Genomic DNA, 25373 nt, shown 5'->3' on the forward strand with positions numbered 1-25373 from the left:
GCTCAGGAGAACTCAAGCCCTTCTGGAAGAAGTGCAAAGAGCAGGAAGGACAGAGGAGGTGCCTTGTTATTTTACTGAAGCAGGTTGACTGGGGGCACCTGTGGATTACAGTAATAGGCACCAAAGGGAGACAAACCTGAAGAGGGTTTGTCCTTGTGGAGAGTCTCCTCTTCCTCTCCCAGAGGAGTAGATATTTCTTGCTGATGAAACCTGGGCCAGCAAGGAGTAAAATGAAACAAATTCTCACACATTGACAGATTCCATCTTCTTACTAGCTGGATCCACACTTGCTTTAGCTTCCCTTTAGCCAGTTTTGTTTCTCTCTTAAATATATTTTTTAAAAACCTTTTCATGCATTTTCACTTGTCAGACTAATCCATTAGATGTGAGCATCATCCTTTAGAAGGTTATATCAGATATACAGATCAGGGATCTTGCAGCAGCCTGCGGATTGGTGAATCTTGTCTAAAACCTGCAGGGGGTGGTCTTGTATCAGTTTGCACAGCTCGTTGTATCCAGCAGCAGGCTGGGGACTTTGTATCAAGCTGTAGATTGGGCATCTTGCTAGAATACTGTGCAGATCTGGGGGTCTTGTTTCGACCTGCAGATTGGTGACCTTGTGCCCACCTGTAGATTAATTATCCCCGCTTTTCATCTTGGGAGAAATTGATCGCATCAGTGTTGTACTCCATCCATTTGTCAAGAGGAATCAAGGTCAGGATTTCAGAGGAGCCTTTGGGGAGAGAGGCAATTGGTGCTGGGTGATAAATAGGCACTGGATGTAGAAGCAGAGTTGCCTTATTGGAAGAAATAAAAAAAATGAGTTTTTTCTTGATGGTTCTAGTAGCCAAATCATCCATTGTACTGGCTTCTGACTTCCCTCCTCCCTTCTCCGCACTAGTGTCAGCACTTTCGACCAAATGGACAGAATGGACAGTTCCCTTTCTATCCCCGTTTAGGCTTCTTGGAGCCACATGAGCCTCTGACCCACTGCTTCCCCAGAGTTTAGATGAAACATGAAACATGAAATAGCTTTGAATCCGAGTCCTGGTGATTTAGCTTTACTGGCTTTCTCTCTCGAGGTCTGGGTGTCCCTACTTGAGCTGACACCCCTGGCCATGATATGCTTTCTTCCAGTCACAGAAACCCGGTAGTCCGAAAATGCACTGCTGAGCACCTCTGGAAAGTCTTACAACAAATCGGGGCTGAAAAACTACTCTCGGGCACAAGAGAGAGTACTGACAGGCTGATTCGAACCCTGGTAAAACTTGCCCAGGACTCCAATAAAGAAACAAGGTAACTGGGTACTTAAGGGAGCAGATCATTGAAGCCCCTGAATCAACAGAGTTTAGCTCTCCCCAGACTCTATGCTGAAGGAATGCGAGAACACTTTCAGTCATTTTTCAGTCATGTCCTCCTCTTTGTGACTCCATTTGGGTTTTTTTTTTTTTGGCAAAGATGGCTTGCCATTTCCTTCTCCAACTCATTTTATAGATGAGGAAACTGAGGCAAACATGGTTAAGTGACTTGCCCAGCATCACATAGCTAGTGAGTGACTGAGGCTAGATTTGAACTCATGAGAAACTATATGATAAAGTAAAAAGATCCCTGAATTTGGAGTCTAGAGGACCTGGGTTTGAGTCTGGGCTCTGCTACTTTTTATTTCTGTGTTTTTAAGTGAGTCACTGCCATCACTGAACCTGTAAAATATCTATAAAATGAGGACAGTTGGACTATGACCGATGTCTATGACAATGGTCTACTACGTCTAAATCTATGACCCCGTGAGGACAAAGAGCAGAGACTTGGCTAGCGAAGCCAAGAGGGTAGCCAACTTCTCATGTAAAATTGTTTGTACTTCAAATCTCATCATGGAAAGGGACCAGGGGTGGGTCAGGAAGTGGCACCAGCCCAGACAAGGCATGGCTATGTCTAAGGTAAGGTTTGGGTCTTGTCTACCTTCTCTGTCATGGCTTCAACTTATTACAAAATGAATCTCAATATGTTGTGGAATTTGGTGGCACCAATCTTTGCATATTTAATAATAGTGGGCAGCATTGATGGAGCACTCTTAAGGTTTACAAAATGTTTTCCTCCTAATAATTCTGGGTGGTTGATACTTATTGTTGGTAGAACTTAGAGAAGGAGATATTTATAGATCTAATCATGTAGACTGAGAACTAGAAGGGGACCTTAGAGGTTATCTAGTCAAACTTCCATTTTACGGAAGAGAAAATGGCATCTAGAGAAGGGAATGACTTGTCAGAGGTCACATAGGAAGTAAATAGCAAAGTTGGGACATGAATTAGATTAAATCCAAGTCTTCTGTCTTTGAGGATGATGTTTATTCCACAATGTTGAGTATATTAAAAAGAGCCTCATATTACTCCTTAGTCTGCTACCTAATGTGACTTCTGCTCCCCAGTTCTTGATCTGGTCAAGACAGATTCCAGTTCTTCATTTAATTTGAATTCATTTTTTAAAAAATGACAATTTTTAATATCACTTTTATTTCCTTATGTCTTAATTTCCCTCCTCTCCTGTGCAGTAAGTCATCTCTTTAACAGATTTAAAAAAAAGAAAAAACAAAACAAGACAACAGTTTAGCATAACCCTCCACCATGTCAGCTGTGTCTGGCAGTACCTACAGTGTTTCATACCCTTTCTCTTAAAAAAGGGAGGAAGGTCCATTTTCTCAAGTCTTCTCCAAGAGGGGACTATGGATTTGTACCCAGGGAGCATGAGCTTTGAATAGTCTTTCCAGTGGCAGAGATGAGATTGTTTTGTTCCATCTTTTGTGGCTCACCCACTTTTCTTTTTAACCAATGGCATATGTTTTTGAGCTGGCTATTGAATTTGTGGGATGTGGAATAAAGGAAACTTCCACAGAATTTCAGTGGCCTTGTTAGCACTGTCCACTAATGAGAAGAGCTGGTACAAATTAGTTTTATGCTTCAGCACTTGCCTTTCTCTGGACATTAATTGGATCTATCCATTATTACTTTAAAAAAGGAGGGTTGGTTAATAGACAGGGTGGTTTTCCCAGACTAGGGGAAAAAATAAATATTTTTCCTATTATAGCAGGCTCTAGAAGCCTAGACTATTAGAACTAGGAGGAACTTACTTAGAAACAGGTTTATGAGGAGAATTCCACTGCACGTTTGTTTTCAGAGAGAAATGTGGTTCTTTTTGGTATGTAACCCCAACTTGTTCTCATCCCTGTGTTGCCATGGAAACTCAGGATGTGGAAAATATGTATTTGCAAGCAAACATTTTTTGCCCAGAGTTCCCAGGTGCCTGTGATTGTGCTGGCATCATCAAATTCAATGTCATGGATGCTTGGGAACTTTGGGTAAAAATGTTTGCTTGCCAATAAACAGTCACTTGTCATATCTGTCCCAAATTTCTGTGGCAATGCTCTGAGAGGAAAGTGAGTAGAGGTCACATTTATTTTTAAAACATAGAAGTGATTTTCTGTATGTATGGTGGGTGGTATGTATGCATGCTGGTAGACATTTTCCTAGATTCTTTGGTATTTTTAGGGAGCAGAGGCCAAATGCCATGGGATTGTGCCAGCTTGTTGAGTACAATGATTCAATGATATGGTGTATCCAACATAGAAATCTCTCAGGAGTCTAGGAAGTATGATGTAGAATAGAGTGAGGAAGTCATGGGTGGAAATCCTACCTCAGTCACTAGCCACCATGACCCTGGACAGATAAATTCACCCCACTTGACACTCAGTTTCTCATCAGTAGGGAGGATTGGTCTAGATGGTCAGTCTCTAAGGTCAGCTTTGGATCTTGGTTTATGATTATAATCTATGAATTTGACACATCTAGGTAAGCACCTGGAAGGGGAAGTCTTTCCCCTCAGAGATTCTCTCATCAACATACTTCTCCTCCAGGCAGGCTCATGAATCCAAGTGTCTTTCAGCTGTGAGCTGAGAAAGATCCCAGGATGAGAAATCTTTCTGAGATGTATTGAAGAAAGATACAGGTCAAGGAAATTCCAGGTTTCCAAGAGTTGCTGTCAGTTCAGTCCTTACATTAACCAGGAGCAATCCATGAGTGTGAAGGGGATAATGGCAACTTCTAGTTGAGGCTGTCCCTGCCTTATCTTTTTTCCTCTTCTTGATAGGCTTTATGGGCGGAAGATGATAAACATCTTGATGTCGAATTCAAGGTTTGATACATTCCTGAAGCATTCCCTCCCATCTCATGACTTACAAGATGTGATGACGGCCATTAAACAAAGGGTGAGTGCTAAGCACACAGGAGGTTCTGACTTCTCGCATGGAGGGAGTCTCCTTGATGATGGCTGAATGCAATCTCTGGGAGCTGACAAGGGAGCCAAGAAAACAGCCTGATTGTCAAGATTCTGATCCTGGAGAAGAATTTCAGGGCAGGAGCATGGATAGAGGTGGGGCAGGGTTTTCACTCACCACTTTCTAAGGCAGAGTAACTGTCTCAGTAATCCTCATAACTTATTTCCTCCTAGTTTTTTTCCCTCCTCTTTTTGAATGAGATTGCCAGGGTGGAAAAAAAAAAAGAGAATGCTAGACTAAGAATTAAAAGCTCTCTCCTTGTGACCTGGAGCAAATTACCTGACTTCCTTGGGCTTTAGTCCCTCGTCTGTAAAATGAGGGGGTCAGACTAGATGTTCTGAGGTTCTTCTCAGTCTGAAATCAATGCTCACATGAATTCATGCAATTGCATGAATTTCAACAAATTATTCCACCAGGGTCTCAGTTTCCTCTTTTGTAAAATTAGAGCTCGGCATGATTGTCAGTCTTTTCATCATCCTGGTAATCCTCTTCTGGTCATCCCCTCCTTAGTATTCTTCCTAAAATAGGACAACCAGAGTTAATTTTCTTTCTGTTGAACACATGATCTTTTTATTTATTTTTTCTGAGTCTCAGTTTCCTCATCTGTAAAATGAGAGGGTTGAACTAAACCTCAGTTCTATAGCTATTATTCTATGTTTCTTTACTTTTTAAAAAAAATGCTACTTTCTGTCTTAGAATTGATGCTATGTATTGGTTCCAGTGCAGAAGAATGGTAAGTGCTAGGTAATGGGGAGTCAAATGACTTGCCCAGGGCCACACAGCCAGGAAGTATCTGAAGCCACATGCAAACCCAGGATTTCCCATCTCCAGGACTGACCTTGAATCCATTGAACCACTGGAATCCACTGAACCACCTAGCTGCCCCTAGTTTTGAGTCTTCTTGAGGTTTAAATTCCTAATCTCTTTAAGAGAACCTACAGAGATTTTAAATAATAATTCATGTTTCTATGGGTGGCTTAGGTTTACTTACTACTTTCTCCAAAATAACTTTGTGAGATAGATAGTGCAAATATTCTTCCTTCCATTTTATTAATGAGAAAACTAAAATTTGGATTGGTACAGTGACTTAGCCAATTTTCCAGCCCACCTCTGATCTCCTGAACTCCTGGATATAAAACAATAGCCAGTTATGTAGCTTAACCAAATTCTTCAATAAATTAAACAACAAATATTTATCAAACTCTTACAACGTACTGTATTAGGTACTATGGATATAAAAACAAGAGAAACAGTCCTGACTTCCAAGATCTTACATTCCATAGCTATGAAGGAAAAGCTAGGGCAAGACTTTCTTAGTTGACCGATTACTTTCTTTCAGGTTTCAGATACTTTTCTACACAGTGTGCCTGCCACCCACCCCAGGGATATTTCTGTCTCTTAATTTTTTTCTTGGGGTGGGTTTTGCTTCACCTTTCCAGGATTTAAGGCTGTTATGGGGAGGGTTAAAAGGAAGGATTAAACAAGCTATATGTATATATATATATATAAAATAAAAGTTTATTTAACTAAAGGAGGAGGGAAAGGAAGGGAATCAAGGACTACCTTACTTCTAACCCCACCACAGATATTAAAACTCTAAACTTTCTAAATTATATTAAACTAATTAAAAGTTAGAGATGGATTTGTAGAGTCAAAGACAACAGGGGCCCAAAGAAATCTCACAACTAAGAGTCCTTCTTTGATCCAAGATATCTCAGGATAAAGAGTCCTCACAGGATTCAGGAGGGATCGAGAATTAATACACATACACTGTCCATCAGTGTGGGGTAATGTCTCACTCAACCACTCCTTCAAGATGGTCCAATTTCCTGACAGCTCCAAAGTCTTTTCCCTTCAGAGAGAGACGCCTCCACTCCCTCTCTGTCTTTTTACAGGGGGGCAACTCTCAGTTCCCAGCTGCCTCCCTGCTTCTCAGTGCTTAGAATGTTGACCCAGTCCTTGCTCTGTGGAATCTTGGTTTGCAGCATCCCATGCTGTCAGCCTGCCTTGTTATGCCCTGCTAGAAATCCCTTACTACAAGGCTTACCTTGTAAACTTAAGAAAGCAAGTCCAAAGGTCTGGTCTGTCAAGAATGAAGGCCCATTACCAAGTGGGCTTCTGTTTCTCTTGAGAAATCCCAACAATGGTGGTCATCTGTGGCTAGTTGGTGTGCCATGATGTTTCTAGAAAATACTTCTTCCTTCTTGATTTCTGTATATGTCTTATTTTTAGGGAGTTGAAGACAACACAGAGCCTCCACCTGTCAAAGGCCGCAAGTTGTTGAAGACTGTAATAACCTCTGAGGAATACTTTACTGAACAAGGGTATGATGCTTCCTTTGACTGACAGAATTCTCACATTAAGCGCTGTCACAGAGAAGAATGACTAGACCCATCTGTGAGGGGAATCCTTTATCACCTTGGACAAGTCCCTTAACTTTTCTGGGCCTCAATTTCTCATATTTAAAACAAATAACTTTTCCAGATTGACCTCTATGCTCCTGTGCCATCTTGCCAAATTCTGGTGCCCCTGAGAATTAGGTCCATCCTTCTCAGAGAAGGGAGGTTTCCCAGAGTTTCCATGATTTATGACTGTTTCAAGCTCTAGGTTGAGCAAGAATCTTCCTAGCTGATGGCCAAGGCCAACTGGTCTTGACTGGAGGTCTCATCATTGGACCTCTTTCAGATGTTCTAAGTTGTCCCAAGTGTTTCTGGGGTAGATGAAGGGGATCGAAGGGAGATGGGCAGGTGAAAAGGTGGGATGTCTAGCAGGGCTTCTGGGAGGCTGGCTCTCTCGGGCAACCCCCAACTACCTTGTAGGTGCAGCTCAGACTGCGAGCCAGCAGCCATCCCTCGGTCCCTGGCCCTTGCTCGTAACGCAGAGATGGTAGAGCAGCTGAAGGAGCTGAACAGCTTGCTGACGTCCAAGGATGACCAGCCCCGAATGGACGGCATCACTCTCCTCCTCGACCACTGCAAGAACAACCTAGATCTCGTCACCACCCACCTAACCCTGGTGAGTACAGGGGGTGGGTGGTGTGGTGGTTGTATGGGCAGGCTCAGCTGCTTTCCTTATTGGTGGTCTTGCTGCCGGCATTGGTACCGGCACCACCGCTTACCTACAGACCCAACACCTCACAACTTTACATGCTGATATGACAACTGACATTGAGATCCTAGAAAAGTCTGTTTCTGCTTTAGCAAAATCCCTATCCTCCCTCTCAGAAGTTGTACTGCAGAACAGACGTGGCCTCGACCTACTTTTTTTAAAAGAAGGGGGATTATGTGTAGCCATTAAAGAAGAATGTTGCTTTTATGCTGACCACACAGGCATGGTCAGAAAATCAATGGCAAAATTAAGAGAACGCCTAGCCCTTAGAAAAAAGAAGGCCGAGGCCCAAGAAGGATGGTACAACAATCTTTTAAGAAAAACCCCTTGGCTCTCTACTCTAATTCCCACAATAATAGCTCCCGTTATTATCATCCTCCTAATACTCACCTTTGGCCCTTGGGCTTTCCAACGCCTGACTGGATTTATTAAATCAAACATTGACTCAGCCCTTACTAAGTTCCCTACGGTCCAATACCATCGTATCGAAATAACAGATACTGACCGACCACACATCCCTACTGATCGTCTCCAATTTACTAGCAGGGCGGTAACCCAATGACGGGAATAGCACAGGTCCTTGACCCTTGATGGTCAAGCAACTCCCCCTGTGTAGCCTAAGACAGGGGCCGTCGCTGCGGTCCTGACTTAAAACCTACCCTCTATAAAAAAGAAAGGGGGAATTGTCAGAGACCATATTCGGGGACAACTTGACCTGAAACAAGATTTAAGATCCTAGGGAAACTGAACAAACAAGTTACCTCCCAGGCGTCGCCAAGACCAACAGCCACAAAACATAACAATAACCATTCTTCATGTTCCCTCCTGGTACAAGCAGTCTTTAGTCACCACCACCACCCCCCCTTTACCTCAAGCATATATATTCTACCTTACACCTGCAATAAACGGAGCCTTGACACTACCAGATTGACTCTGTCTCTCTATTCCGTGCTTGGTCTCCCCCTCTCTCCCCCTATGGGTTCTTTTTAGGTGGCTGCTCCCCGAACCCCACCGTTGAAGTCCGGCAGGCCCGGATACCATGCCTATTCTGCATATAAGCTTGCTTATTGTTGGAAGATGCCACCTGCTTTTGGCCTTTCTGGCTTTGGAGCTGTCTCTATTGCTTTGAAGTGATTTAGGATACTATCTCCTGACTAGTTCATCTCCCTGCTTTGAAGAAGGGAGCACAGTGGCACCTTATAGTTAGAAGAAATCTCAAAGGGGGCAGCAAGGTAGCTCAGTGGATGGAGAGCCAGGCCTAGAGATGGGAGGCCCTAGGTTCAAATCTGGCCTCAGCCACTTCCTAGCTGTGTGACCCTGGGCAAGTCACTTGACCCCCATTGCCTAGCCCTTACCACTCTTCTGCCTTGGAGCCAATACACAGTGGAAGGTAAGGCTTTAAAAAAAAAAAGAAATCTCAGAGTTCAACTAGTCCCCCATTGTCTGAGAAGGCGGCACCCTGTCTTCCAGCATCCCTGGCAAGGGGTCGTGCGATCTTCATTGGGAGAGCTCTAGGGCCAGAGAGCTCACCACTGCATAAGGTCTAGCGTTTCACTTTGGAGATTTCTTGTTGTTAGGACTTTTTTTTTTGTTTGTTTGACAGAATACAATTAAAAGATCCCGCAGGTCCTTTATAGCTCTGACTCATATGATTTATAGACATTTTGTCTCATTTAAAAAATATGACCAATTTTAACATAAAGGAACATAAATTTTAGAGTATTTATCAACCAAGGCATGACCATTTAGGCAGAAGCAGGGATGATGGTGATGATGGCTCACATTTGTAGGGTGTTTTATGTCTCCAAAACTCTTTCCTATCTGGTTTTTGTTTTTGCTTTTATTTGAGTCTCAAAACAGCTCTGAGAGGTAGGAAGAACAGGTATTATCCCTATTTTACAGACAAGGAAACAGAAACTTGGGAAGGTTAAATGACTTGCCAAGGTCATACAGCCATTGACAAAGCTGGGACTCAACACCAGGCATTTGTGTCTCAGTTCAGTGCTCTTTGCATGGCTTCACTGCCTGAAAGCCAGAAATCCTCATGCCTAAGCCTTCTGGCTTTAGTGACTCAGGCCTCTCTGTTTGGGCAGGAAAGAAATGGGTTGTCCTGCTCATTTTAGTCTTAGCCTTGTGTAATTTAGTGTGGTAGGCAATAAACCGTGATGTGCAAGTGGGGGGATGGATTATTTAACCCTAAAATAATAGATCTGGAAAGGGACCTTTGAGACCATCTAATCAGTGGTATCAAGTGACTCCTGATTCTTAGGTCCATAACCAGATCCTGGTTGACCTGAGCCAGATTAAAATGTAATTGAGAAATGTTTAACACAATAAATAAAAATAAAATAAAGCCTACATAATATTAATTTGTGGTTTTCTAAGTCAATATGCAGCCTGCAGAAATTTCTATTTGGGCTTGATTCCACTGATCATTCATCTTCTCTTGTTTTATGTATGAGGAAATCGAGTTCTAGAAAAGCTAAGTGATTTGTTCAAAGCTACTCAGAACCAAGATCTGAATCCAGGTCTTCTGCACCTAGTTCAGCCCCCTTTCTACCATGCCACACTGTCTGTCCCTGCCTTTAGAATCTCTTGGTAATAAACTTGGAGTCTCTAGCTTGGCATGCCTCATGGGCCTACCCAGGGCTGACTACCACATCTCTTCTTTCTTTTAGGATCCCCCTTCTCGCTCACCACAGAGCTCTCATTTCCCTTTTTCTCTCCTCAGATCTTTGATGCATTCATCCCAAGGCTCCAGGATCCTAACAAGAAAGTGAACCAATATGCACTAGAATCCTTTGCGGAAATGGTCCCTTACCTCAAAGAGAACTTGCGTCCAGTGCTGATACCTCTGGTCACTGCAATCTCGGATAACCTCAACTCCAAGAATTCCTCCATTTATGGAGCTGCCGAGATAGCTCTGGACGCCATGATCAAGAACATGGGTGAGATGGCTTCTCCTAGCTCAGAGATGGCTCCTCTTTCCCCCAAGGCTCCTTGGATGCCTGGCTTGTTTTGGTTCCTGCCAGTGATTTCATGGCTGTGGGAGGATATTCTTCCACCAATGCCATCGATCCTTGCTCTGTCTTTACTGTCTTGGAAATTTGTCTGTCTAGGGTCCTGAGAAGTTAATTGATTTATCCAGGATCATTTAGCCAGTATGTGACTGAGGCAGGATGTAAACCCCATTCCTGACCCAGAGACTGACTCTTTCATTAGCTTTTTTGTTCCTTAGAGCTGAAAATCCCCAAACACTCACCCTTCCTCAGTAATCAGAAAATAATGGTTGATTCTTAGGTCAATGGTTTTTAAGAATGCCTTGATTTTAGCATGGGGTAAAGGCTATACTTAACTGTGGATCTGTGAACTTGTTTTCCTTTTAAAAATATTTGGATATATTTTGTAATATAATTGGTTTCCTTCACAGTCCTATGCATGTCATATATTTGTTATTTATGTCCTGTGGGGATTTATCTTTGGGTTTGATACCACTGATAGTTCAATTCCCTTCACTTTATATATGGGGAAATTGAGGCCTATAAAAGCTAGGTGATTTGTCCAAAGCCACCCAGAGCCAAGATTTGAGCCCAGATCTTCTGAATTGCATTTGGCCCTTTTTCTACCATGCCACACTGTCTCTGTCTTTAGCATCTCTTGGTAATGAACTTGGAGCTCCTAGATTGATGATTTAAAAATCATTATTCAGAGAAGCTTCCCCAGGCTATGAAAGGGGTATTTCATATAAAAAGGATTAGTAACCTCTGTTGTAGAGGGAATAGAATGAGGTTAGGCCTCTGGAGTTCTAGGATTTAGTCCTTACTTGACTTCCTGGGAGCTGTGAGACCTTGGCCAAGTCACTTCTCTTTGAACCTTACTTTCTTCACTTGGAAAATGAGGAGATTGGATCAGGTGAACCTTAAGACTCCCTCTAGCTCTAATCATCTAAATGAACCTGTGAGGGTTGGTGACTTGGTTGGGGGAAGTATGGGACAAGGGAACATTACTTGGGATCAAGAAAGGCTTCTTCTAGAAGGTGATGCTTAAATAGTTTGAAAGGAAACAAAAATCATTCCCCCTCCTTTCTTCTGTCTCTTCTCCTTTTTCTTTCTTTTTTCCCCATTTCCCCCCACTATTGCTTTGGACTTAGGTCTACTAGTATTACTTGGTATATATTTCTGTACATCCATGCATGCACATATTTTGGACTCCGGCATGTCCATTCTGGTGACCATGTTCCTCTTTGTGTTTCCGTGTCAATAAAATGAGACTCATAGTCCCAGCTTCACCTTCCTCCCAGGATAGCTTTAAGCATCAAATGAGATCATGGATGTGAAATGCTTTATACACTATGAAGCTCGATGTTAATCTAAGATATTACAATTACTTTTGTTAACAGTAACACTGCATAGAATGTCAGTCAGATGATGTGTTGGCTAGTTTTGCTAAACCATTTCCTTTCACTTTTAGAAATTCTTTGCTGTAAAAGATGCTTCTCTGGGGGTGGGAATGGGAAGGGGAGGATATGTTGGGAAATGTAGGTGATGTAGAAACAAATTACCAATACATACACATACATATATACATATATGTATATATATAATATATAGACAGACATAAGAGAGAGGAGAGAGAAGTAGAGAGAGAATGAGAGAATGGAGACTAAGAGGCAAAGAGAATGAGAGAGAATGAGATAGAGAGAAAGAGGGAGAGAATGAGAGAGACTGAGAGAATGAAAGAGAAAGAGACTGAGAGAGAGGGAGGAAGAGGGAGATATATGAGAGAGAGAGAGAGAGAGAGAGAGAGAGAGAGAGAGAGAGAGAGAGAGAGAGAGAGAGAGAGAGAGGAGAGAGAGAAGGAGGGGGGAGGAGAGAGAGAGAGAGAGGAGAGAGAGAAGGAGGGGGGAGGAGAGAGAGAGAGAGAGAGAGAGAGAGAGAGAGAGAGAGAGAGAGAGAGAGAGAGAGAGAGAGAGAGAGAGAGAGAGAAGCACATTGGATTAGAGCAGGGGGGATTTTTTACCTTTTTTGTGTGTGTCCTGGACCCTTTTGGCAGTCTAATGAAGCCCATGGAACCTTCCTCAGAATGATGTTTTCAAATACCTAAAATAAAAGGATAACAAGGGAAACCAAAGTTAGTAAAATAATGAAAATCTGATTTTTTTCCTATTGAAATTCATGGATCCCTTGGAGTCTATCCCTAGATCCCTTGGGAGTCCATGGACTCCAGGATAAGAACCCTTGGACTAAATGGACCCCAAAGTCTCCTCTGGTTCCAACAACTTATGATTTCATGAGCTTCTGGGGCAGCTTGGGGTGGAGGTTGGGTTTTTCATCTTTCACAGAGTCAGGTAAGTGGTCTAGAGGAAAGGGTCCTGCCTTATGAGTACTAGTTTGGCTTCTACCTCACTGGGTGATCCTTGGGCAAATCATTTAACTTTAGTCTTTAGTCTCCTCATCTGTAAAATGGGGTGGTGGTGGTCTAGATTATATTTAATGTCTGTACCCCATCCCCAACTCTAATTTGATGATCCTGTTATTGCCTTTTGTCCTGAAATTCAGTTCTCCGTCTCTTCCCCTCAGAAAATCTGCTCAGTCACAACTAGGGTTAGATGTAAATGTATTGTCATCACTTCTACATCTGTTCAACAACACTGGAAGGTGTTGATGTGTGTTGTTGAACAAAAGCCTGATCCTACCCTAGAGGAAGCTGCATTTCAGCAGGGAGCCAATTAGTCAAGCATGATAGGATTCTCACAGGCTCGCAGGATTTAGAGCTGGCAAGGACCTTAGAGAGCACCTCATTTTACAGATGAGGAAGCTAAGGCCCAGAGACAACTTGCCCAAAGTCATGCAGTTAGCTGGTGGCAGAGCCAGGAGCTAATGTTACCTGCCCTGCCCTCTAGCTAAAGGCTGAATCAAAACTGCCACAGAAGTCTGATGGAATCAGCGTAGTAGTCTAAGACATACATATATATATATATATATATATATATATGCATGTATATGTAAAAATGGGTCATAGGTCAATCTATCTATCTAGTGCTATCTTTTGTTTTTATATCACCCACTTTTCCCAATATATCTTGGAGCCATTATTTATAACAAAGATTTTTTAAAATAGGGGGAAAACAGTTCAGAAAAAGTAATCAACATGGGAAGCAATATCCCACCCCCATTCCCCCCAACCTCTACAAGGAAGGTAGAATGAGATGCATTTTTTTCTTGCGAATTTTTATCACACATAACTTTTCCATATGCACAAAAGAAAATAAAAATAGAATTGTCTGAAATATCATGAATTTCTGTTATATGTAGTTTTCATTAAAAAAAAAAGACTAAAATACACTCTCCTGGGCATCTCACAATGGATAGAGAGTGATGGGCAAGGATTCAGGAAGACTAACCTTCATGAATTCAAATCTGGCCTCAGACACTTATTAGCTTGTGACTCTGGGCAAGTCATTTTATCCTAATTGCCTTGGTTTCCTCACCTGTAAAATGAGCTGGAGAAGGAATGTAGACATCTTCCAGTGTCTCTGGTAAGAAAACCCCAAATTGGGTCACAGAGAGTCTCAAACAAGAACACAATTCATTCTTCATGTTAGTTGGAAAGCTGTCTTGCTCATCTGTTGTAGGCGGGTTCATTCTCTTTTTTAAAAATTTTACTTAATTAGATGATTTAGAATATTTTCCTATGGTTACAAGACTCATGTTCTTTCTCTCCTCTCCCCCCATCCCCTTCCTGTATCTGACACATAATTCCACTGGGTTTAACATGTGCCATTGATCAAGACCCATTTCCGTATTATTAATATTTGCACTAGGGTGATCTTTTAGTGTCTACATCCCCAGTCATATCCCCATCAACCCAAGTGATCAAGCAGTTGTTTTTCTTCTGTGTTTCTACTCCCACAGTTCTTTCTCTGCATGTGGATAGCATCTTTCTCATAAGTCCCTCAGTATTGTCCTGGGTCATTGCATTGTTGCTAGTAAAGAAGTTCATTACATTCGATTGTATCACAGTGTATCAGTCTCTGTGTACAATGTTCTCCTGGTTCTGCTCCTCTCGCTCTGCATCACTTCCTGGAGGTCATTTCAGTTCACATGGAATTCCTCCAGTTCATTATTTTTTTGAGCACAATAGTATTCCATCACCAACAGATACCACAATTTGTTCAGCCATTCTCCAATCAAGGGATACCCCCTCATTTTCTAATTTTTTTGCCACCACAAAGAGCGCAGCTATGAATATTCTTGTACAAGTCTTTTTCCTTATTATCTCTTTGGGGTGTAGGCAGGCTCATTCTTGTCAGTCTTTGTTGGGAAAAAACTTGGTCATGATAATTTAATGGCATTCAGTTTCAATTATTTTGCCATTGCTGTTCTTCCAGTTTCTCTGGGTTGGTAATTTCATATATTGTTCTACTGGTTTTGCTTACCTTACCTTGTACTCTCCTCTGCTTCTCAGTCTTCATCATCTTCCTCATTTCTCAGATGCTGTAATATTCCATCATAGTCATTCACCACAATTTGTTTACCAGTTCCCCAGTGAGTGGGCATTGACTTCATTCCCACTTCTTTGCTACTACAAGAAATACTGCAGTAAACATTTTGGTGGATGTGGGAACTTTCTTTTTTATAACCTTCTCAGGGTCATACTAGCAGTTCAACTCCCCCTCCTTTTACAGAAGAAGAAACTGAGCTAGAGAGGTAGAATTCCTTTGGGGTTTGCTTTTCAAAGATAATGGAATGGTTTGCTATTCCCTTCTCCAGCTCATTTTAACAGATGAAGAAACTGAGGCAAATTGATTTAAATTCACACAATATTAAGTGTCAGACCAGATTTGAATTCATAAAGATATATATTGGCAGAATCAGTTCAGATCTCCTGGATTCCCAGCCCATTTTCCTTCCCCTTTTCATTTCACTTTTGTCTTTGTTACACCTCTGTAGCTACACGGTTTTCTCTTTGCTGTGCCTATTAGGTGCACACTCTGAATCCAAGCTACCAAACTGGTCAAGTTAAATCAATGACATTTGTTCAGCATTGTGCCTCATGTTGTTACTCAGGAAATTGGGACATACAGAGGGAAGACACAATCCCTGTCTACAAGAACCTCCTGTGTTCTTCGGAATAGCTTTAAAGGTCAAACAGAGACATTTGTGTTTGACCCTTTTAAGGAACAGTAGTAGGAAGCATCTTGATTGGGGAAATAACATGGTCAGGCCTTTTCTTTAGAAGTAATTAATTATATGCCTGGCACTATTCTAGATGAAGTGGAAGGAATGGATAAAATGTGAGATATGGTCCACCAATAATCCTTAAGGTTCATGCAACTTAAAAAAAAATTTATTATAATTTCTATCACTTAAAATGCAAATTTAAATACAAATAATTACCAAGAAGATATCATTTTGCTCTGAAAAAATTTCATCTTATCATCTCATTTTTCTTTTTGTTAAATTGATAAAAATAATGCACTTCATTGACTGATGCAGTTTAGTCCTTTGAGGTATTCTTAAATTCTAGACGACCTTCATAGGGTTGAAAGAGATTAGTTTGAGATATGCTTAAGAAAGTTCTGACTGGTTGTATCTGAATACCTGCTAAATACTGATTGATTCAGGACTATGGCTTTTATTGTTCCTGCTAACTTTATATATATATATGTATAACATATATATACATACACACTTACATACATACATACATATATATATATATATATACTTATATTTTTAACCCTCTCTTGCACCTCCTAGACTATTTTATAGGTGGATGAAGATTTGCTAGATAAGAAAAGATATACTTAGTCTAAAATCCCACCTTCCACAAGAATCTTTCCCCCATCCTCCTTAATGCTCATGCCTTCCTTTCTTCTTGAGGTTGTTTCTGATTTATCCTGTCTAGATTTCATGCTTAGTTTTTTACATCTAATTGGCAGGTAGGTGGCTCAATGGAGAGAGTGCTGAACCTAGAGTTAGGAAGACCTGAATTCAAATTCAGATTCAGATACTTCCTAGCAATGTGACCCTGGACCAGTCACCTAACCTCTCTTTACCTCAATTTCCTCATCTGTAAAACCTCAGTTTCCTCATCTGTAAAACAGGGATAATATAATAATATATATAATAATAGCTGATATCAGTCTTCCAGAGCTGATGTGATAAACAAATGAGATAATATTTACAAAGCTGTTAGCACAATGCCCGGCACACAGTAGGTGTTTAAGGCATGTTTGCTTCCTTCCTTTTTCCCTGTTAGAATGTGATTGGTATATCTTTTTTTTTTTTAAATATATTTTATTTGATCATTTCCAAGCATTATTCGTTAAAGACATAGATCATTTTCTTTTCCTCCCCCCCCCACCCCCCATAGCCGACGCGTAAGTCCACTGGGCATTAGATGTTTTCTTGATTTGAACCCGTTGCTTTGTTGATAGTATTTGCATTAGAGTGTTCATTTAGAGTCTCTCCTCTGTCATGTCCCCTCAACCTCTGTATTCAGGCAGTTGCTTTTTCTCGGTGTTTCCACTCCCATAGTTTATCCTTTGCTTATGAATGGTGTTTTTTTCTCCTGGGTCCCTGCAAGTTGTTCAGGGACATTACACCACCACCAATGGAGAAGTCCATTACGTTCGATGATACCACAGTGTGTTTGTCTCTGTGTACAATGTTCTCCTGGTTCTGCTCCTCTCGCTCTGCATCACTTCCTGGAGGTTGTTCCAGTCTCCATGGAACTTCTCCACTTTATTATTCCTTTTAGCACAATAGTACTCCATCACCAACATATACCACAGTTTGTTCAGCCATTCCCCAATTGATGGACATCCCCTCATTTTCCAGTTTTGGGCCACCACAAAGAGCGCAGCTATGAATATTTTTGTACAAGTCTTTGTGTCCATTATCTCTTTGGGGTACAGACCCAGCAGTGCTATGGCTGGGTCAAAGGGTAGATATTCTTTTAGCACCCTTTGGGCATAGTTCCAAATTGCCCTCCAGAATGGTTGGATCAGTTCACAGCTCCACCAGCAATGAATTAATGTCCCTATTTTGCCACATCCCCTCCAGCATTCATTACTTTCCTTTGCTGTTATGTTAGCCAATCTGCTAGGTGTGAGGTGATACCTCAGAGTTGTTTTGATTTGCATCTCTCTGATTATAAGAGATGTAGAACACTTCTTCATGTGCTTGTTAATAGTTTTGATTTCTTTATCTGAGAACTGCCTATCCATTTCCCTTGCCCATTTATCAATTGGAGAATGGCTTGATTTTGTGTACAATTGATTTAGTTCTTTATAAATATGAGTAATTAAACCTTTGTCAGAGGTTTCTATGAAGATTTTTTCCCAATTTGTTGTTTCCCTTCTGATTTTAGTTACATTGGTTTTGTTTGTACAAAAGCTTTTTAGTTTGATGTAGTCAAAATTATTTATTTTACATTTTGTGATTCTTTCTATATCTTGCTTGGTTTTAAAGCCTTTCCCCTCCCAAAGGTCTGACATGTATACTATTCTGTGTTTACCCAATTTACTTATGGTTTCCTTCTTTATGTTTAAGTCACTCACCCATTTTGAATTTATCTTGGTGTAGGGTGTGAGGTGTTGATCTATTCCTAGTCTCTCCCACACTGTCTTCCAGTGATTGGGATATCTTGAAAGCAGGAACTCAGTTGATTATTGTTCTTGATTTGCTTTTCTTTGATTCCCTACCCCTGTTTTGGGATCCTTGGTCATTCAGAGAGGCTTGTTGTTGACCCAATTTATTGGTTACTACTAGCCTAACTAATAAATCAATCTTTAGAGTTTTCTCTCAATTTACCTTAATTTTCTAATGTGAAATTAAAAAAAAAAACTCTTTACCTTCTGTCTTAGAACTCAATACTGCGTATCAGTTCAAGGTAGAGGATTGGTAAGGACTGGGCAATTGGGGTTGAGTGACTTGCCCAGGGTCATACAGCCAGGAAGGGTCTGAGGACACATTTGAAAACAGGATCTCCCATCTCTAAGCCTGGCTCTCTAACCACTGAGAAACCTAGCTATCTCTTCTAATGTAACATTTCCTAAGAAGTGAAAGTCTTCACAAGCAGAATGGACTCCCAAACAATAGCAGTTACACTATTAATAACTTTTGATTATGAAAATGCATAATGAGTTTCCCAAGCACTTAGCAGAGTGCCTGGCACATAGCAGGTGATTAACTAAGACTTGTTGATTGACTGACATGACATGATTATAAGTGATTATAAGATAGTATCTAATGCAAAATTATGTTGCAAAGATAGTTCACAAGAGTAGCAAGAAGAAAGAAATTTGAATGGGTTGGGATGTAGGGAGGGAAGACTTATTAGATATAGAATCTTGATTGTGGAAAGCACTGTCAAGGTCAGGTGGTTCTGCTTCCCACTATCTTGAAATGAGTCTCCCTCAAATCCCCACAACCTTTCCCACACACTTTGTTGCACCTCTGCTTAAATCTCTCCAGTAACAGGGAGTTAAGTCTATCGCAGACTGGGTTGTTCTCCCTGTAAACAGTTCTAATTGTTAGAAAGTATTACCTTAGAAAATTCAAGTAAACTGAGATAAAATGATCCAAGCATGATCAATTTATTAGTTAGGCTAGTAGCAATTGATGCCAGATATAGGAAGAGGTATTTCTAATCAGATCCAAATGAGATGGAAAAGTTATTGGGGTGGGAGAGGAGGAGTGGAAAAAAAAAACTGGGTCAATGGTCTGTTTCAAAAACCAAAGACCCTGAGGTAAGGGTCAGCTTTAATATAGTTTCAGATTACCTAGTTGGGCAGGTAAAAACACAGTACAATTGGTTACATGGTAGATAACATCATGGGAGTGGGGACAACATGGTTGAATATTTTAGAGAAACTCTGACAATTAAAAAATGTTCATTGTTTTCTGAGATTCATCAGCATCTTGTAGACTTTGTTTGTGGACTTAAGTTAGCAGATTCCTTGGTGACTAGAAAAACTTGTTAGGGAGTCAAGATCCTCCTTAATTGTAGAAAGAAAGGCACGGACAGAATCAACATACCTTTTGGGGATGACAACAAGTTAACTTGTAATTTTGTTTTTCATAGGAAAAGCTGATTTATAAAATTATATATTTATATATATAATATATATTTATTAATATGTAATATATACAATATATTATATATAAATGATATATAATATAATATATAATAATATATATAATATATATAAATAAAATATAAAAAAATATAAAATTATTTAAAAAATCAAATCCAAAAGTTAAACTCATAGTAGAAACTAGATATAATATTAATTTTGATATTTTCCAAACTTCATCTAAATATTGGGCTAAAATTCTCTGTCCCTTTTATAGTCTTACATATTTAGTATTTAAACTGAGGAGAGTTCAAAAGTTTACCAGGAGAGAAACTAAATAAAACAAACCAATCATGAAATACCTATGCCCTATTTATAAGGGCAGCTAGATGATACAATGGATAGAGCATTGGACCTTTAGTCAGAAGACTTATCTTTCTGAGTTCAAATCCAGCCTCAGACACTTACTAGCTGTGTGACCCTTAGCAAGTCACCTAATCCTGTTTATCTTAATTTCTTCATTTTAAAAATGCATTGGAGAAGGAAATGGCAAATCACTCTAGTATCTACGCCAAGAAGAGTCAGAAATGATTGAAAAATGACTTCGCAACAACAACAAATTTGGGATTGTAGATTTAGAGCTCAAGGAATCTTAGAGGTCATTATCTAGCCCAATCCCCTCATGTTACATATGAGGAAAGTTGAACTTCAAGGTCACACAGATAGTAAGGGGTAGAAAAAGAATTCAAAAGATATTCTTTCCACATTGCCATTTCTCTTTAAACCAATGTAAAGACAAATAGGAAGATAAAATGCAACCCTTAGCATACCATCCTTATCCCTGATGCCAAAGCACTGATAAAATGAAAATCTTTTCTCCCTTATCTCCCATATTCCTATTCTGTTTCCTGAAGAAATTAAATTCATTAAACAACAACCACAGAGACAACATAAATTCATTAAATGACCATAGAGACAATATAGAATAGTGTATAGAGTTTTGGGTTTGTAGTCTAGAAGTTATGGGATAGAATCCCATCTATGACACTGCTAGCAACCTCTAGGTGCCCACCAAATTGTAGATGACTTTCCATCCCTGTTAGTGGATGGAATTCCTTGCACTAATGAAATGACCGATCCTTCTCATTGACCATCACCATCATTAATCATGCAGCACTTGAGAAGTGACTTTGGTCCAGATCTCAGGAGAAAATAGCCTGTGGGGTATGTTGAGCACCAGGGGGAGCAGCCTTGTCAATGGCTGGAGCCTAGAGATGCAGTTTTGGGGCAGCAACAAATCAAGGAACTCAACCGGGTTCTCCTCCCCATCTCCAGTTCATAAATATTGTCAATTTCCCCTCTTCCTCTTCAAGGGAATTTACGACTTGCCCAGTGTGTGGCGGCAGAACAAACAATATAAATCCCGCTCTAAATTACGGCTTGTTCCAAATGTTGTTCTGTGTAAGTGAGATTGCTATTGCCAATAACCACACGGCCAAGGCCCTTGGTAAATCATCGCTTCACATGGATTTATTAGGAAAACCAGCATCCAGCAAAACAGGCTTTAGCTTCTTGAAGATTATAAGTGCCCACATCTTGGGAGAATTTTTAACTCTCTAGGTACCTGAGAGTTTGGCATCTTCTGCTCTCAGGAAAATACTAGACCGTTACATGAATAGAAAACTTGATGTGGGGCTTTCACACCCATTATCTCATCCTCTGAATTAGCCCATTAAGTAGATATCAGGTATTGCTTTTCCATTAATAATGATGATAACCATAGGACTCATTTTTAAAGAGGCAATGTAGCATTAGCCTTGGGGTCAAAAGAAATCTGGGTGTTGGACACCCTGTCTTGGACACTAAATGTGTTACTAAAAGGCTTAACCATTCTCAACCTCAGTTTTTTCATCTGTAAAATGTATAGAATATCTCTGACATTTACCTTCACGAAGTTGTTATGAGGCTCAAATTAAATGATATATATGAAGTGTTTTACAAAACTAAAAGTGATGTGTGTGTGTGTGTGTGTGTGTGTGTGTGTGTGTGTATTTGAGGGAGGCAGGGTCTAGAATTGTGATCTCATCAGTATAGCTAACATTCTTGGTAAGGACAATTCCTTTCCATGATGTCAAGCTGCAACTCAGTACTAATTTAGAATCTTGAGAGGTCCCTGAGACCCATACTCACACAAATTGCTATCTAATTGTGAAATGTTATTATTATGGGATCAGCTCTGTGATTTCATCAGCATGAGAGGCTCAGTCCATATTAGCTCTATCTCTGGATTTTCTTGGGTCAGATGTCAGCTTTCACATGATGGCTTTGGTAGCTGTGAAAGGTAGATTGGAGAGAAAAGAGTCTTAAGGAGAGGAGACTCATCAGAAACTATAGCAAGTAGTACAGGTGGGAAGTGATAACACAGGGACTAATGACAGTTACTCTGATGTTAGGAATGCATCTTACCAGGATCTACATCTGCTTGGAAAATAGTAATAGTAATATTAAGTCCCCAGAAGATCTGTTTGCTTTGTTTAAAAATAGATTTTCATATGGATCTTTGGACTCCTTAGGTGCCCATGACATGTAGGTTGGGAACTGTTGGTTTAAACGCAGATAAATTGGGGAGAGAAGTCTATTGCAAACAAAACTTTCCAGAGTAAAATTAAATGACCTTTGGACTTTTCTTAGTCTTGTTAAAGCTACCAGCATCAATAGGATTATACTTTGGGGCCATTGTTAATAATCAAATAGTGTTACTGAAATGAAGAGAAATACTGCTCTGACAAGAACATAATTTCTTACAATCAAGAACCTTAGACAAAAACTGATGGGAGAACTAATATTGGTGCAAAACTCAGAGTGAGAATGAGTGTGACTGGATGAATTGCTATGAGACTTCATGTTGCTTAGGAAAATACTGCAAACTTAGCATGAAATGGAAAATTTTTTTAATTTTGTGTAATTTTCTGCTTTTATTTTTTTGGATTGCCATGCTTTGTTGTGTTCTTTTTAAATTTAAATTTTGTTTTAAAAAATATTTTTCCATGTTTACAGGATTAATTTTCTTTTCCTCTCCTCTTCCCTCCCCCCTCCCAGATCCAAATAAGCAATTCCACTGGGTTGTTTTGTTGTATTCTTACTTGCAATAATTCTAAGAGCATTTCCCCCACAATTTTCAGGATAGCAGTATCACCCTAGGTCATCTACTGCCAGCCAGTACTATGAGTGTGGACATATGTGTTGGTCAGGGCCTGTGGGGAAAGATGGAAAAAAAAGGATGATGAATGTTTCAAACTGGAAATGTTTTCCTTCCAGATTGGGGCCACCAGAAGGGCATGATTTAAGGACTTCGTCTGAATCCAGGTGGTATCATCGCACTTCCTAAGCCTTTAGGAAATGCTATTGAGAAAGTAACTCACCCATATTTCTATCTTTCTTCTGCTGTTTAATCCCCAAACAAAAACAAAAAAACAAAAAAAGCAATTCTCAAAATGTTGACCTGAGCCTATGGAAGCTATCCTAAGAAGCCTAAGAAAAGTCATAAAGTGCTTTGGTAGATTTGTATAAGAAATCATTAATAAATAATGGAGTTCTGTGTGATGATTTTCAGCTTATGTGAAGGATCTTGGAATATATTGGTCATGTAAAATGAGGTCACACTATATTATCACCCTTATTTAGTGGATAAAGAAACAGACTCAAAGGTTTTCTTTCTGAGGTTTGCACGGCTAACTCTGATCTAACTCTGCAGCTTTATATCTTACTCCCTTTCGTGTATCATAGAATTCAGTCCTACCAAACTGGCTTTCTTGCTTTTCTTGACACTCTGGTGCTTTTATAGAGGTTCCTTCCATGTCTGGAATTCATTGTCTCTTCAGCTCTGCATAGTCAGATCTCTAATTCAGCTCACATTATATACCTCCCATTTTCCATAGCTCTTTATATCCATTATCTCATGTGGAAATGGTCATGCCAGGCAGGTATGGATCTACTGATGCCAAATCTAGTAGCACTCTTTCCACTGCCCCACCACCCATGACTTAAATCATAAATGCTATAGAATATTTTTAAGGAGAAAAGAATGACCCTGGGATAAACAGGTTTATAGATTGAGCTTCTATTGAAATGTAGCATTTTGTTTTTAAAAGCTTAAGCTCTAAGGCAAGAGGAAAAAATTAGGAAAAGTAATCCCCCAATAAAACCGAGACACCTTGAGGAGACTGAGGAGGTCACAGCAAGCTCAGCTTGGGGGAGAAAAAAAGTCCTGGCAGCTTATCATTTAATCTCCTACAATGATGGAAGATGGAGGGAAACAGAAAGATGTAATCTATCTCATGATTGGTAGCTGTTGACTTTTGATTCTTTCCCATGAAATAAGCACTGAAGAATAAGCCAAGAAAAATATGTTGTTGAGCCCCACCCCTTTGGGATTTATGTTGGCTACAGGTAGGTTTTGCCCTGAGGGTGTTGCTGGTCTCTGTCTCCACATGAGTCTGGTACCCAGGATTGTGGACTGAGCACTGGAAGGGTAGAGACAGAATCCAATCCAAATGGACAAAATTGAGCAAGTGGAATGGTGAAAGTAGTAATATTTTAGGTATTGAATGTTAACATTTTCCTTGGTTACTTAGGTGGTAGAATGGAGTGTAAGAAGGGTAATTGGTATTTGAGAAAGTTGGGTCTTAATGAAAGCAGAAGCAGCAGCAGCAGTAGTAGTAGTAGTGGTAATAGCAACAACAGCAGTAACTGTTATTAAAATATTTTTATATATCTTTATATTACATTATAATATAATATATATTATGTCATATGAATATATTCTATACTATATTATATCTTTATTTATATTATCACTTTAAAGTTTCCAAAGTGCTTTAGATATCTTATCTGACTTGATCTTAACAATACTCCTTTTAGGTAGATATCATCCTCATTTTATATATGAGGAAACTGAGGCACAGAGAAGTTAAATAACTTTCTCAAGGCTACATAGTTAATAAGTATCTCAGACAGGAATCAAATTCAAATTTTCCCAACATTAAGTCTATCACTCTATTAGAGCTACCTCTGAATGCAGACTAATAAGAATTTCACCTTAAAATATTTTTTTAACCACTTTGCAAAGTGCTTTCATCATTACAAGCCTATGAGAATGGGGGAGAAAGCAGCAGCTTTGTTTTAGAATTAAGAGAAATGAAATGACCCACTCATAGTGACCTCGCTTGTGACCACCAGAACTAGAACTCAAACCCAGATCTGACTATGAGATCTTTGTGGTTTCTATATTGAGAAGTTAGAGAAGTACATGAAATAAAATGCTAACAGCCCATCTTTCACTAGCAAAATGCAAAGTAGGTGATATCTGGGAAGAAAGTATGGCATAGTGTAGCACAGGCGAGTTGAGGTCTTCCCATGAGAAGAAAGTTGGACTAGATCTGATGTCCAAGGCTCTGTCCAAACTAAGATTCTGGAATTCTATTTTTTAAAACCTTTACCTTCCTTCTTAGAATCAAAATTATGTATTGAGTCCAAGGCAGGAGTGGTAAGGGCTAGGAACTGGGGATTAAGTGACTTTCCCAAGTCTCTCAGATAAGTGTCTGAGATCAGATTTGAACCCAGGAACTCTGGTCTCTAGCATTGTTCTCAATCCATTGAACCACCTTATTGCTCTAAGATTCTGGAATTCTTCAGTGGTTTGAATGTGTGCATCCTAGCAAGTTGAAAAGCTAAACAAGCATAATGAAGATCTCACTGATCTCAAGTCAGTGAATATTGTCATTCTTGGATATTTAACAAAGGAGAAATTAGGAGCTGTGATGTCCTCTTCTAGCCTAATTAGTCCAGATGAGC

The 25373-nt window shown here is 40.0% G+C and overlaps 1 protein-coding gene across 2 annotated transcripts in view; it reads left to right on the forward strand.

Annotated features, from left to right (window-relative positions):
- The window catches only part of TOGARAM2 (TOG array regulator of axonemal microtubules 2), a 99913-nt gene that overhangs the window by 53216 nt on the left and 21324 nt on the right, over window positions 1–25373 (forward strand). Inside the window, exons 15-20 of one of the 2 annotated variants that reach the window (XM_056813216.1) lie at window positions 1138–1296; window positions 4141–4258; window positions 6560–6651; window positions 7147–7342; window positions 10167–10383; window positions 22839–23029. In XM_056813216.1, coding sequence (XP_056669194.1) covers window positions 1138–1296; window positions 4141–4258; window positions 6560–6651; window positions 7147–7342; window positions 10167–10383; window positions 22839–22867 — 811 coding nt within the window. In that variant the 3' untranslated portion in view covers window positions 22868–23029. Of the gene's footprint in view, window positions 1–1137; window positions 1297–4140; window positions 4259–6559; window positions 6652–7146; window positions 7343–10166; window positions 10384–22838; window positions 23030–25373 lie in introns of those variants that run through there. The other variant, XM_056813215.1, reaches the window with a different exon arrangement.

The sequence above is a fragment of the Monodelphis domestica genome, chromosome 1 (assembly GCF_027887165.1).
Source record: "Monodelphis domestica isolate mMonDom1 chromosome 1, mMonDom1.pri, whole genome shotgun sequence".
Classification (NCBI taxonomy): Eukaryota; Metazoa; Chordata; class Mammalia; order Didelphimorphia; family Didelphidae; genus Monodelphis; species Monodelphis domestica.